Source organism: Moschus berezovskii, chromosome 18 (genome assembly GCF_049115385.1).
Source record: "Moschus berezovskii isolate FMDL1 chromosome 18, NW_MosBer_1.0, whole genome shotgun sequence".
NCBI lineage: Eukaryota > Metazoa > Chordata > Mammalia > Artiodactyla > Moschidae > Moschus > Moschus berezovskii.
The window spans coordinates 9,363,570-9,378,589 of NC_142477.1; the positions used below are offsets into that span (position 1 = coordinate 9,363,570).

At 49.4% G+C, this 15,020-nt stretch overlaps 1 protein-coding gene across 1 annotated transcript in view; it reads left to right on the forward strand.

Moving 5' to 3' along the window:
• The first annotated feature begins 6,278 nt into the window (after window positions 1-6,278).
• Window positions 6,279-15,020, forward strand: part of ADAMTS16 (ADAM metallopeptidase with thrombospondin type 1 motif 16) — a 182,379-nt gene continuing 173,637 nt past the window's right edge. The window contains exons 1-2 of the mRNA XM_055422293.2: window positions 6,279-6,528; window positions 6,629-6,731. Of these exons, the coding sequence (XP_055278268.2) occupies window positions 6,409-6,528; window positions 6,629-6,731 (223 nt within the window). The 5' untranslated portion in view covers window positions 6,279-6,408. The remainder of the gene's footprint in view (window positions 6,529-6,628; window positions 6,732-15,020) is intronic.

Consider the following 15,020-nt stretch of genomic DNA (forward strand, 5'->3'; position numbering starts at 1 on the left):
ATTCTCCTCTCTGTGCTCAACTGCAAAGCGTATGGATGAGAGAGAGGACACGGAGATTACGTGTCCACAGTTAATCAGCGTTCCACCTGGGGAGAGAACTTCTTCATGCTAGCCACTCCATCTCTAGGCAGAAAAATAATGTCCTTCTTCCAACAACTGGCATGCTGAAATACCCTTGGGGGGCTTGTACTTTCCGCCTATCACTGAGGCAGAGTTTGGAGGTTTGCAGGGTGGAGTAGAAGATGCCAGCTCTTCTATGACTGTCCAGGAGAGTGAGAATTATGAATTTCCCTGAGAATTATAAAGGTAAAAGGAAACTCGAGGTAACTAACAGGTATCGAACCCTACGACATTCTGGGTTCCTCTGGGTGGGGGAGATGTAGGAGTGAGCAAGGCATTCCAGGGGAAAGGCGATCAATAAACGAGGCCCCCAGCAAACAGAGGATGTGCTACCAGGCGGAGGAAGAGACAGAAGAGAAGAAAGCCAGACAAGCAGAAAAAGTGAAAGTCGCTCAGTCGTGTCTGACTCTTTATGAACCCATTTAGTCCATGGGATTCTCCAGGCCAGAATACTGGAGTGGGTAGCCTTTCCCTTCTCCAGGGGATCTTCCCAACCCAGGAGTCGAACCCAGGTCTCCCACATTGCACGCGGATTCTTTACCAGCTGAGCCACCAGGGAAGCCCCAGACAAGAGAAAGGCATTTGTGAGCACACCTTCAGACATGAAAGGACACGAAAATATGAAAACAGTGCTTCCCAAGATTGATCAGCAGTGCTTTTTTTCTACAAACTGACTTTTCAATGTCTAAGCCCATTCCTGTCCCGGCTAAGAGGGGCTGCTGAATGTTAAAGGCAGTTTGAAAAAGCATAATCTGCATTTCTATCGATTTAATTCATCATTATTATGTATTGAGTTTATTTTTGAATCCCACATTTTGTTGAAGGATGCTATCAGATTTGTACGCTTATCACACTGGTTGTTTTTGTTTTTGCTGAGTCGCTAAGCCATGTCCGACTCCTTGCGACCCTACAAACTGCACCACACCAGGCTTCTCTGTCCTTTGCTGGCTATTGTGGTTTGCTGAAAGTCACGTCCGGTGAGTCTGTGATGCTATCTAACGGCCTCATCCTCTGCCACCCGCTTCGTTTCCTCCCCTCAATCTTTCCTACCACACTGGAGGTGGGACTCAAAGATATTTCAGAGACATTAGCCAAACTCATTGGTTCTTTCAAGGGAATGGGTAAAGAAAGCTAGCAAGTGAGAAGACTGTATTTGCATTATTAAGAAGTAATCATCACAAATCCAACTTTCCCCAAACATAGGATTGCTCAGTTATCAGGAATTAATGGAAAGTTTTGTATCTTAGTGACTTTACAGACCCACAGCTGATTTTGTTCATAAAAGCAACCTTAATAAAGTACCAATAAATACTCTGGTCTCTATCTGTAAAATAGTGTCACACGGTTACTGATTTGAAATTTTGTAGCTTGAGAACTTGGTGTTTTTTTTTTTTTTTCATCTCATGAAGATAGAATGAGACAGCTGAACTAACATTGCTCAATCACAGAGTCATGATGTTAATTAGTTGTCCAAGATATGGTTTCCCATTTGACTCTGACCCAGGGCATTAAGTTAAACACAAACTGTGGTGTTCACAACATTACAAATGGCATTCTTCATCTCTGAGAATTATCCAGACTTTTCCCAGATCCTTTAGCAAAGAGCAAGACTGGATTCTCTTTCCCCATAGTTTGTGTGACTCAGATGGGCAGTTTTTTCCAGTTATCCAAATCTTCACAAATGAGACGTGATATGGGAAAAAGGAATCCAATTTGTCACATCAGATTTGCTGTGCAATTCTTGGTCTTGAGGCTGCAGAAATGCTGAACTGTGTTCAAGAGATGCAATCTTTATTCTGGAAGGATCACTGCAACTATTTCCCGTGTAAATCAACTGGGCTTGGACGCAACGGTTGGAGCAAGGGGAATGTTGATGCTCATGTTGAATTTGCTCTATACTCGTCTGATTCTGCCAACTGTTTTTTTTTTCCTCATTTGTTCTATTTTTTAAAATAATATGCATTATTTTTCATTCACATGCACTAAAATGCACTGAAGTTAAAGTGCTGTTAAACTTACACATCAGTTTCTACGTTCCAGGCATTGTTCTAAGTTCTCTGTAAACATTCACACTAACCTTTTGGAGTAGTTTCTATTTTTATCATGTCCATTACACAGATGGGAAAATGAAGCCTCCTGTAGGATAGGAACACATCTAGCATCTTATCTTGGCATTCTCTATTTTACCTGATAAATAATTTAATATGAAAATAACAATTCATTCAGTCCTTCAGTTTTCCTTGGCAGTACATGTGTACATTTAAGAGTATATGACCGAGTTTTACTTCCATAAAAAAATCTAAGATCTTGTTCTATAATAAGCAAATTTAATTTATCGTGTGTACTGCTTTTTTTTTTATATCTTCGGTTGTCACACCTAAGCCTGATTTTTAATTCTTCTGTTGCTGTTCTCTAAATATTCAAAATCTCTTTACTTTTGTGAACACTAAAAATCTCTTTCTTTTCTCTTCCCACGTATTTATTTTTATCACCAGTGTTTACTTTCACCGTTTCAAAAGGATTTTAGCTTAATTCCCTGACATCCAGTTACAAGGAGAGAAGTGTATGTTAGAGTACAGTCATCTCACCTGTAAGTAGAATTTTCAATCAACCTTACTTAGACATACACACAAATATACCTTTTATTTTTCAGTAACGGTTTTTGTTATTTTGTGACATCAGCAGTTATCTAAACTCGATACTGACCTATCTTATGCTAAACACTGTGCTATGCTTAGGTGCTCAGTCATGTCCGACTCTTTGTGACCCCATGGACTGTAGCCCACCAGGCTCCTCTGTCCATGGGATTCTCCAGTAAGAACACTGGATAGGGTTGCATGCCCTCCTCCAGGGGATCTTCCCCACCCAGGGATCAAACCTGCATCTCTTCTGTCTCCTATGTTGACAGGTAGGCTCTTTACCACTAGCGCCACCTGGAAAGCCCAAATAGGGTACATGTCAGGTGAATTCCAGAGGCAGAGATGGAAAAAACTGGCAGCAGCAAAACACAGGGAATGGAAACGCTTATGTTCCGGCATGATTCGGCGTACTGGGCAGACTCAGGTAACTGACACTTGTTCGAAATGTTCCAGAGCAAAGAAATCACTTGCAAGTCTTTGCAGTACATTTTACAAAGTTGCCAAAGCCCCAAAGCCCAGAAAACAAAACCTGGAAAGGAAGTCTGCACACGTGCGCTTCCTCACCTCCCCTTCTCTCCCGTCCTGAGGGAGGACCCCTGCCCCAGGGTCACAGGAGGGCCAAACACAGGACACCTGCCTGGACAGGCAAGACAACCGGCATACACCAGTCATGACATCCAGAGGTGTATGGTGGGGTCTGGCTCCTCGCCGCCCAAAAGCCAATAAACAGGCCAGGCTGGTGGAAAGGAAAGTTTGCTTCATTTCTGATGTGGGCAACTGTGGGTGGGGCAGGGTGGACGTCTGCCCAAAGGCTGACTCCCCCGCATCCCTAGCAACCAGTGGGGAAGAAGTTTTCTGGACAGAAGGGGACTATATGCAGAAACAGTACAGTCAACTCTGACAGTCATCTTGAAATTGGTCATCAGTGGTCTGATCAGCATCATCTTCGTTGTTTTAGGTACAGTTAATTTTCAGTTCCAGGGCACACTGTTTCCCATTTCTTTGAGGTCAATTCTTGGAATTATGGCAGCTTCTGGCAGGTTAGAGACCAAGGGGTCGCAGAGAGTCAGATGCCACTGAGCAAGTGAGCACAGCACAACTACAGGATTAGGTCCCTGGGCAACTGGTCTCCCATTAGGCGCAATGCCACCACATTAACATAACAAAAGCTACCTTTATTGCTCTCAGCACTCAGGAAATTCCAAATTTGGAGCGCTCTGTGCCAGAAATTGGAGGAGACGAAATTCACAGATCTTATTATAAGTCACAAATGGGCTTCACGTGTTCTCTACACAGTCCATCCGTTTCCCTCGCCTCAGCCCCCAACCTCGCCCCCAGGCCGCAGTGGACCCTCCATCTGTGTCATCTAGGATGAGCACCAGATTCAGTGAGGGCTAAAAAACCTGGAAAGCCTTCATCACTGTAAAGGACATCACCTCTTAACGATGGAAAGATTGATTTTGGTTGCACTCCACAAGGGGAATAAAAGAATTCCAAAAGGGGATCCTTTTTTACCAGCCATTCTTCTTTCATTTCATCTGAAGAACTTACAGAAAGAGAGCCGTGGGTGTGCTCCTGTGATGGTAATTAGACTTGGAAAACCTGATGCCCTTGCATGTTACCTTCGACACTGCTGCTAAGTCACTTCAGGCGTGTCCGACTCCGTGTGACCCCACAGACCGCAGCCCACCAGGCGCCCCCCCACCCAGTCCCTGGGATTCTCCAGGCAAGAACACTGGAGTGGGTTGCCATTTCCTTCTCCAATGCATGAAAGTGAAAAGGGAAAGTGAAGTCGCTCAGTCGTGTCCGACCCTTAGAGACCCCATGGACTGCAGCCTACCAGGCTCCATCCATCCATGGGGTTTTCCAGGCAAGAGTACTGGAGTGGGGTGCCATTGCCTTCTCCTACCTTCAACACAATTAGCGATAATTAGAGATTCCCCCGTTTACCAAGCATGCAATGCCCAGTCCTCAGGACAAAGGGACTCTCTGCCTCCTGCAGAACCTTTGCCAACCTTCAGTGAGCCCCTGGCAGACTGGCTGTGGGCAGACCGGCTGTGGGCAGACCGGCTGTGGGCACACCGAGGCAGACACTAGTTAGGAACTTCGTGGAGGAGGGGGTGGGGAGGGGCTTAAGCCCACTTCCCAATGCACGACTTTTTGTAAAATTTCTCCCACTTCGGCAGGGTGTTTTCAAATAAATATATATGAGAAGGAAAGCGAGAGATGGAGACGGACCTTTACAGCCTAAGGGTGCTCCATGTCTGCCCAGCAAGGCTGCACCGCCGAGCTGCCAGAAATCAGAGGCACCCACGGGCTCAGGGAGAGCCGGGAGAGGGGGGTCCAGAGACCACTGCCACCAATTTCCTCTCCAAAATGTGGAAAAACCGGCCAAGACGGGCTTAGCTGAATGTGCGGGGCACTGGGACCACGCAGCGGGAGCCCAGACCCCGGAGGCCGCCAGGAGGTGAGGGTCTAGGAGGCCAAGGAGCGGTGAGCGGAACAGAGTGGCCACAAGCCGGACACACGCGGGCGAATCCGTGCGCTCAGGCTCCAGCGCGCACAGCACGGCGGCGGACGCGGGGGAAGGACACGGAAAGCGGCACTAATGCACGTCCACGTACACCCGGCGCAGATACGTGTGCGCTCACGTTCAAACGCACACACAGGGCCATCAACAGGTGCAGAACCCGGCAGGCGGGCGTGTGGCCGCGCGTCCTCAGCCTCCTAGCGCGACTGACAGAGCAGCGCAGGAACCGGCCCGGGCCCCCACCCACCCGCGAAGCCAAAGCCGCCGCTATCGGCTGCACGCAGGGCCCCAGCGGCCCTGGGACAGGCGCTCAGAGCAAGGCCAGTCCGCGGCGGCCGGGACCCCCGGAGCCCGGAGCGCCGGCACCTCCCAGGGCCGACGGGACACAGGCCGGAGCTCCCCGCACCCGCAGCGCCTCCCGAGCCGGCGGGCGACGCCCGTTCGCCTCCTCTGCTCCCAGACGCGCTCATCGGCCAGAAGGTCTGGGAGCTCCTGTTCCACACCCGATCTCCCCCGGGGCGGAAGGGCAGGCCCCGGGGCCGCTGTCCCCCGCGTGCCGGCGGGCGGCAGGTGTCGGCCTCTGGATGCGCACGCAAGCCTGGCTCTCGGGAGTGGGGACCGGGGAGCGCCGGGGCACAGGGCCGCGAGGTGCGAGCCTTGTCCAGCCGCGGACTGCAGGCCGGAGCGCCCGGGGCGGGCGGCCCCAAGCAGCTCACCGCCCCCGCCCGGGGTCCCTCCGCCCCGGCCACCCGCGTGCCCACGGGCCGGCCGGCCGGGCGCGCCGACTGCGAGCCCGGGAGCGCGCGGCTTCGCCCGGGTCCTCCTCTCCCGGCGCCCCACCCCGCCGGTCTCTCGCCCGCCTCTCCCCGTCCCCTCCCTGTCCTGCCCGCCCCGTCTCTCCCACGGTGCGGCCGCGCTCCGCCGCCGCCCCCGCCGCCCCCGCGGCCGCCACTCCGCCCCCCGCGCGGCGCGGAGCCGCAGTAATAACCCCGGCGCGGGCGGCGCGTCCTCCGCGGGACACCGTGCTGCGCGCCGGCCGGGCTGGTCCTCGAGCCCGCTCCGCAGGCCCGCCGGGCTGGGGAGCCTCCACCGGCCCCGGGCCCCTCCGAGCGCCCCTGGATGGAGCCGTGCGTTCTCCCCGCGGCGGCGCAGCGCGGGCGGCGGGCGCGGGGCGCGCCGGACGGCCGGGCCATGCGGGGCCTCGGCTGCGCGGCGCTCTGGGTGCTGCTGCTGGCGCAGGTGGGTGTGCCGGTGGGACCCCAAACAGGCGGGTCGGGGGTCCCTGGAGCCCCCCGCGCGCAGCCGGGTCTCACCGAGGTCTCGCCGCTGTTTCCCGCAGGCACCTGCTTGCGCCGTGGGACCCGCAGCGGCCTCGCCGGAGAGCCCGAGCGTCCGGCGTCCTCCTGGACCCGCGGAGTGGCCGGGCTGGGGGGAAAAGGGCGGTAAGTCCGCGCGGGGTAGGGGCGAAAGGGTCGAACCTTTTCCGCGGAGCAGCTTGTAAACTCCCGAAGGCTGCTTTACAAAGCGCTGCGAAGGTTCCTAACTCTGGGAATTCCCTGAAAGACGCTGCGGCGCTTCGCCAGCGACCACCGCTGAGTCAACTTTCAGCAATATTTATATCATTTCCCAGTAAAACAGATGCGATTTACCAGCGTTATTACCATAAGCATTAGGGAAGAAAGCAAGGGAATGTATTTAGATGAAATAGAAGAGAGAACTAACCTAGGATTTATTAATGCAGACACCAAAGCGATTACAAAGCTTTTAACGCCTTTCTCCATCCCCGCGTCCCCTCCTTCACCTGTTCCCTTTCTGGCCTTTTACAGCGAACACCCTTCACTGCCAGAAAACTAGAAACTAGAACAACCATATGACCCAGCAGTCCCTCTACTGGGCATATACCCTGCCTGCCTGCCTGCTCAGTCGTGTCCGAGTCTCTGCCCCTGGTGGACTGTAGCCCGCCAGGCTCCTCTGTCCATGGGATTCTCCAGAGAAGAATACTGGAGTGGGTTGCCATTGCCTTCTCCAGGGGATCTTCTCCACCCAGGGATGGAACTCAGGTGTCCGGCATGGGCTGGTGGGTTCTTTACCACTGAGCCACCTGGGAAGCCAGAGCAGGAGACAAAAAGACAGCTGTTTTGCTCAGTAGTTACCACCTTAGCATCAAAAGGGATGCTCTTGGAGAGCTGGTGGACTGGGTAATCAGTGTCTTGTGACGTCATAAGAGCGATGTCCAAGTCCAGTGCCTTGTTTTGACATAAAAGCAGGTCAGAACTTTGTACAGTGTGTGGTTGTACTTTCTCTCCTCACAAGCATCATTTATTATTTCATGTGTCCGGGGTAGAGACTTCCCTATCCTGACCTGCTTTAGGGTAGATGAGAAAGCAGGTGTTTAATTTCAGTTGATAACTGGCTTTTCATCTGAACCCAGTCCATCGGCAGTTGCTAAATATGAATACTTTGCATCGATTCCAAGAAGAAATTGCCAACTCAAATGTTAGTGACTTACAGAGGAAGAATCAGGTTTGATTATCCCATCATATTTTTTCAGTAAACCTAAAAAATGAGTTAATAATTCAGAACTCCTGAATGTAGTGTCTTAATAAAACGCCTAAAGGCAATCATTGAATTATATGCATTAATTGTTGAGATTCCTCCTGTAGGAGTCTGTGAAGTGAAAAATGAAATGTGGGAATGTAAGACCTTTTCCGAATCCACCAGAGGGCGCTAGAGGTAAATAATAGAAAACGTTTTTTCCCTGTATTTGCCAAAGAGTTATTTCGAGCCCACCTTTTTGGGCTTGCCCTTGTCTTCAGTATTTCTCTCACGTTTCATTCTAGTATGCAAATGACTTATACTGTAGTTAGTTGCCTAAAAAGTAAGAGTTTTTGAAAATCATAGCTTTCTAGAATCATGAGAACTCCTGAAGGTCTCAGAAGAACTTTCAGAGTGTTTCCTAACGTTTATGGGGTTTTCCGGGAGGTAAGAGCTTTAGAGATAGAGAATCACTTTCAAGAGGAGAACCCAAGACATCCTGCCCAAGTGTGCCCTTCTCCCTGGAGGAGCGTCCTGTGAACCGGACTCCAGCATAGAGGGCTGGCTCTGATCGCCTAACTCCTCAGCTGGGGCCACAAGCCCAGAGTTCCCAAAACAACCAGTTAGCTGGCTTGGTCAGAACCTCACAGGGAAGGTGGGAGCCATCGTCAGTGAGGTTCTAGCCCAGTGGACACGCCACCCCTTCATTTCCCGCTGTGTAGGTGTTTAATGTCTTCAGTTATAGATGGCTAACTTGAGAGAGTGAGTTTCAGTGGAAGGCTCCCACAAGATCAGAGAAAGACTCCCTGTGCTCAGCAGTGACCTCTTTCGCTGGGATGACAGAGATGGGATAGACTTTGTGTGATGCTCGGGTTAGTTGACTGCTAGGTGTCTGGGGACGCCTTCAAAACCTGGTGGCTCAGATGGTGAAGAATCTGCCTGCAATGCAGGAGACCCGGGTTTGATCCCTGAGTCGGGAAGATGCCCTGGAGAACGGAATGGCAAACTACTCCAGTATTCTTGCCTGGAGGATCCCATGGATGGAGGAGCCTGACAGGCTACAGTCCGTGGCTTCTCAAAGAGCCCAATGTGACTGAGTGACTTATACTTTCTTTTCTTTCAAAACCCACAGCTGGCTTTGAAATAACTCTTTTGGCCAAAAGGTTTGTTTAACATGTATTTTAACCTCTATAGCCAATGTTCCTGGGTGTCTGGAGTAATTATTCAGTTAGAAAGAGAACTCCACATATTCTGTGAGCAACATCTCAATAAGTTCATTGAGATCAATTCTATTTTCAGATATTCAGTGCACCCTTTCACTTTGGCAGATTCAGCATTACTTTTCCTTAAGAGGAGACTTGAATGCTTTTTCTACAAATTAACCTTTGTCATAATAATAGCAGGTCTTTTTCAGAGCAAAGACAATAGCCATTCCTTTCTCCATGGGATCTTCCTGGCCAAGGGACTGAAGCCAGGTCTCCTGCACTGCGGGCAGATTCTTTACCATCTGAGCCACCAGGGAATCCCCAAAGATATAGCATGAGCTTGTTATTAACAGCTTTTCAAAATCTAGGGTAAGCTAAGCTTCCCGGTCAAGGGTGGGAAGTTTTTAGAGTTTTGTTGAACAAGAGAGACCTCTGTCTGTGTGTGTGCATCCATAGTTTATACTCACGCATTCACATAACCTGAGACAGGGCAGGTCGGCCCAATAGTGTGCTGGTAACTGTCTAACAACAGATTCTTGGAGGCTCTGATTTGTCACGTTTGCTGGTTCCCATGGGCTAGATGCTCCCCCTGTGGCTGATGACAAGCTATGTGTGTGATGCACCGAATGTGCAGTTAGGACTCAACGTGCAAAACCCGTTCTCCAGAGCTGGTGCCGGGCGGACCGTATACACTCACAGGCGGGCCACGTATCGTGCACTCGGTCTGAAACTGGAGTCTTCTTGGACTCGGTGCTTAGTCAAAAGCAGCTCTTGAAATCAAGTTGATCAGGGTGCTGACTGTAGCAACCATGTGTGTATTTCTTCTCCTTAAAAATGCCTCTGTAGGGCTGAGGTCTTATTTCAGGGATTCTAAAGGATCAGGAATCTCACTAATTTTTTTTTCTTGATTTCACAAGCCAGTAGTTTGGGGGATTATAGTTTTAAACCTTAAGCTCGAGAGTTAGTTTGAAACTGTCATTTTACACCGATGATATATCCCCTTCTCTCAGAGTAGTAGTAAGCGCACGGGGGAGGAGCTCTGCTTGCTTTGTTCATTCACAGAACCCTTTAGCTGTGAGCCTCTTCACGGTCATCTACCCAGCACTGATCGTGCGTATTTGGTGCGGAGGACTGCTGCTTGATTGAAGAGCCAGGGTTTCTCCACCTTGGAGATGCGCCAGATCTTTTTCTGTGGCAGCTTGTCCTGGGTCTGGAAGAATATGTACCAACCTTGCTGGACTCACCCACTGTATCACCACAACACTGTCATCTCCTTCTGCTTTGTGCAAACCAAAGTGTCCCCAGATGTCCCCAGCATCTCCTGGGGGTGGGGGAGGGGTATCACCCCCGCTGAGAGCCGCTGGGCTCAGTTTTCAGTCCTGTTCCCCTTCATCCTGGGAAAGGACTGTGATTAGTGACAGTGAGTGGCTTCGTGGTGGTTGGAGCCAGCGTGCCATTTGAGCACGCGCCAGGTCTCCAGTGCTGACCCTTAACCTCATCGGGAATTTTGTGAGCTGCTTTGTTGAAAATCAAAAGAAACTTGCAGGGAAATCATCATGTTCAAAAGATTAGGACTTCTCTGGGGCACCAGTGGTTAGCTTCCACTGCAGGGGGCTTGGGTTCGATCCCTGGTCTGGGTACCAAGGTCCAGAAAATAGATGAACAAATAAAGTAACATAAAATAAAAAAAGACCAAAACTAAAACACTGAAAACTCATCACTTCACAATTCTTTAAAAGTTTTGCTGTTGTTTATCCTTTTGACAGTATTTGCCTGTGTCGCCTCTGAGCAGTGCCTTACCATCCCCACCTTCTCTGGAGGGCATCGCTGAACTTGGGTCAACTTGGGTGAACTCTGGGAGATGGTGAGGGACTGGGAGGCCAGGTGTGCTGCAGTCCATAGGATCGCAAAGAGTCAGATGTGATTTAGCAGCTGAACGACAGCAACATCAGTTCTGTATGGGGGAGAGGCTTTCTAATGGTGTGCTACCATGCAGACCTCTAAACTCCACGTTCAGTGATGTCACGTGGGTAATTGACATCAGCCTCAGTGGGAGTATTTGTACCATGAAAATTGGCAAATGCTTTCCACCAGGCCGTCCCCCCACCCCACCCCCACCATAGCTGGTTGTGAAAGATGTATCAGCAGAATGCTGTGTGCATTTCTGTAAAAGAGGCTTAAAAGTTACTTTGAAAAAGAGTTGTGATAGGTCCCCCTTCCCCATAAAGGGTAAAGATTGTATGTCCTCCAAAGCAAAGGTCAGAAGAATATGACTTTATGTCATCTGGGAACAATCTGATTGTTTTGAATGGTGATCATCTTTATATGTGCAATAAATCTGCTCGTCACCAGGGTTTGTCCTCATCCCAGAGCCGCTGTCGGGATGGAAACAGGCGGGTGTGAGGTGGAGACTCCCCGAGGGCTCACAGGGCAGGAAGAAAGGTGTTAACACAGTCACGTCACACTCGCTTTCCCCCTGAGTCCAGAAAGCGGGATGAGGAAGGCGGTTGGGGGAAACGCAACTACATGAGCAAGAGCTTTTCCCTGTTTTTAGGAGTACCCAGGGACAGACTTCTTTTTTATACAGTTCATGGGGTTCTCATGGAAAATTTACTGAATTGGTTTGCCATTCCCTCCTCCAGTGGACAGTGTATTCAAAAGCAAAGCCATCACTTTGCCAACAAAGGTCCATATAGTCAAGGCTATGGTCTTTCCATGGCAAGCCACTCCAGTACTCTTGCCTGGAAAATCCCATGGATGGAGGAGCCTGGTAGGCTGCAGTCCATGGGGTCGCTAAGGGTCGGACACGACTGAGCGACTTCACTTTCACTTTTCACTTTCACACAGTGGAGAAGGAAATGGCAACCTACTCCAGTGTTCTTGCCTGGAGAATCCCAGGGACGGGGGGGCCTGGTGGGCTTCTGACTATGGGGTCACACAGAGTCGGACATGACTGAAGCGACTTAGCAGCAGCATGGTCTTTCCAGTAGTCATGTACAGAGGTGAAAGTTGGACCATAAAGAAGGCTGAGCGTTGAAAAATTGATGCTTTTGAACTGTAGTGTTGGAGAAGACTCTTGAGAGTCCCTTGGACTGCAAGGATATCCAACCAGTCCATCCTAAAGGAAATCAACCCTGAATACTCATGGAAGGACTGATGCTGAAGCTGAAATTCCAGTACTTTGGCCACCTGTTGCAAAGAGCCGACTCACTGGAAAAGACCCTGATTCTGGGAAAGATTGAAGTCAGAAGGAGAAGTGGGTAACAGAGGATGAGATGGTTGGAAGGCATTATGCCTCAGTGGACTTGAACTTTGATAAACTCGGGAGCTGGAGAGTGACAGAGAGGCGTGGCGTGCTGCAGTCCCTGGGGTTACAGTCGGACACGACTCAGTGCCTGAACACCACAAGTGGTGGCTGTAGTCTCACAGTTACACCAGGATGTTAATACTTAATTTGTTTCTTCCCCTTTTAAAATTATTGCACAGAATTTAAGCAGGTTTGTTATACTTCTTTGTTTTCCTAAGTAAAATATGAAATAATCACAGTGTATTCTCCCTTATCAGACACCAGGGCCCAACTTGATACATGTTGCAAAGTTTGGTTGTCCAGTGGCCAGCCAGTGCCTGCTGACTGTCTAATCTGTATGGGTCCCAGATCACCAGTTACCTGGACGAAGGGCCAGGTCTGTGAGCCTGGGAGTAGCCCTCTAGGGGTTGATGTCAAAGCCCTTGACCCCGAGGAAGCAGGAAGCCTGGGCTCAAACAGGCCATGGCCCAGCCTTCAGTTTTGGGCTGGGTGCCAGGCCCCTGACCCTCACCTTGCTGAGGAACTCATCACCAGGGATTCTGGGCAGTGCCTTACCATCCCACCTTCTCTGCCTCTCCCAAACCAGACACTTGCTTTTATGACCATCCACTGGCTGCCACCCACTCTCTCTGGTCCAGTGTAACCCTTCAGATACCTGCCAGGACAGCCCAGGGACTTGTGGGCAAGTACCTATACCAAAAGAGCTTTGGTTGTAAAGGAGAATTTCTTTTTTCAGAAAAAGAGTTACTCAAGTACTGTTCCCACGTGTGTGAGGGGTGCTCATCACATCTGACTCTTTTATGACCCCGGGGACTGTAGCCCTCCAGGCTCCTCCGTCCATAGGATGTTCCAGGCAAGGATACTGGAGTGGGTTGCCATTCCCACCTCCAGGATATCTTCTTGGCTCAGGGATTGAATCCATGTCCCTTGCATTGCGGGCCAATTCTTTCCCACTTTGCCACCTAGCTGTGGCTGTTCAGTCTCTCAGTCGTGTCTGACTCTTTGGGATGCCCCTGGACCGCAGCACACCAGGATTCCCTGTCCTTCACCATCTCCCAGAGCTTGCTCAAACTCACGTCCATTGAGTTGGTGATGCCATCTCACCCTCTGTCATCCCCTTCTCCTCTTGCCTTCAATCTTTCCCAGCATCGGGGTCTTTTCTGAGTCGGCTCTTCACCTCAGGTGGCCAAAGGATTAGAGTTTCAGCTTCAGTCTTTCCAATGAACATTCAGGACTGATTTCCTTTAAGACTGACTGATTTGATCTCCTTAAAGTCCAGGGGACTCTCAAGGGTATTTTCCAGCACCACAGTTCAAAAGCATCAGTTCTTCGGTGCTCAGCTTTCTTTATGGTCCAACTTTCACATCCATACATGACTACTGGAAAACCCATAGCTTTGACTAGACAGACCTTTGCTGGCAAAGTAATGTCTCTACTTTTTAATATGCTGTATAGGTTGGCCATAACTTTTCTTCCAAAGAGCAAGCAGCTTTTAATTTCATGACTGCAGTCACCATCTCCAGTGATTTTGGAATCCAAGAAAGCAAAGTCTGTCACTGTTTCCATTGTTTCCCGCATCTTTTTGCCACAAAGTGATTGGACTAGATGCTATGATCTTAGTTTTTTGAATGTTAAGTTTTAAGCCAGCTTTTTCAATCTCCTCTTTCACCTTTATCACAAGGCTCTTTAATTCCTCTTCTCTTTCTGCCATAAGGGTGGTGTCATCTGCATATATGAGGTTATTGATTATTTATCCCGACAATCTTGATTCCAGCTTGTGCTTCATCCAGCCCGGCATTTCACATGATGTACTTTGCATAGAAGTTAAATAAGCAGGATGACAATATACAGCTTTGACATACTCGTTTCCCAGTTTGGAAGCAGTCTGTTGTTCCATGTCTGGCTCTAACTGCTGCTTCTTGACCTGCATACAGGTTTCTCAGGAGGTAGGTAAGATGGTCTGGTATTCGCATCTCTTTAAGAATTTGCTACAGTTTATTGTGATCCACACAGTCAAAGGCTTAAGTGTAGTCAATGAAACAGATGTAGATGTCTTTCTGGAGCTCACTTGCTTTTTCTATGATCCAACAGATGCTGGCAATTTGATCTCTGGTTCCTCCACCTTTTCTAAATCCAGCTTGAACATCTGGAAGTTCTCTGTTCACATACTATTGAAGCCTGGCTTGGAGAATTTTGAGCATTACTTTACTAGTGTGTGAAATGAGGGCAATTGTGCAGTAGTTTGAGCATTCTTTGCAACTGCCTTTCTTTGGGATTGGAATGAAAACTGGCCTTTTGCAGTCCTGTGGTCACTGCTGTGTTTTCCAAATTTGCTGGCACATTGAGTGCAGCACTTTCACAGCATCATCTTTTAGGATTTGAAATAGCTCAGCTGGAATTCCATCACCTCCCCTAGCTTAGTTCGTAGTGATGCTTCCTAAGGCCCACTTAATTTTGTACTCCAGGATGTCTGGCTCTAGGTGAGTGATCACACCATCGTGGTTATCTGGGTCACTAATATCTTTTTTGTATAGTTCTTCTTTACAAAAGGCATTGATTGGTCACTGCCTTCCTCAGTGATCAATGCAAAGAAATAAGGGAAAACAATAGAGTGGAAAAGACTAGAGAGCTCTTCAAGAAAATTAGAGATACCCAGGGAATATTCATGCAAAAATGGGTACAAT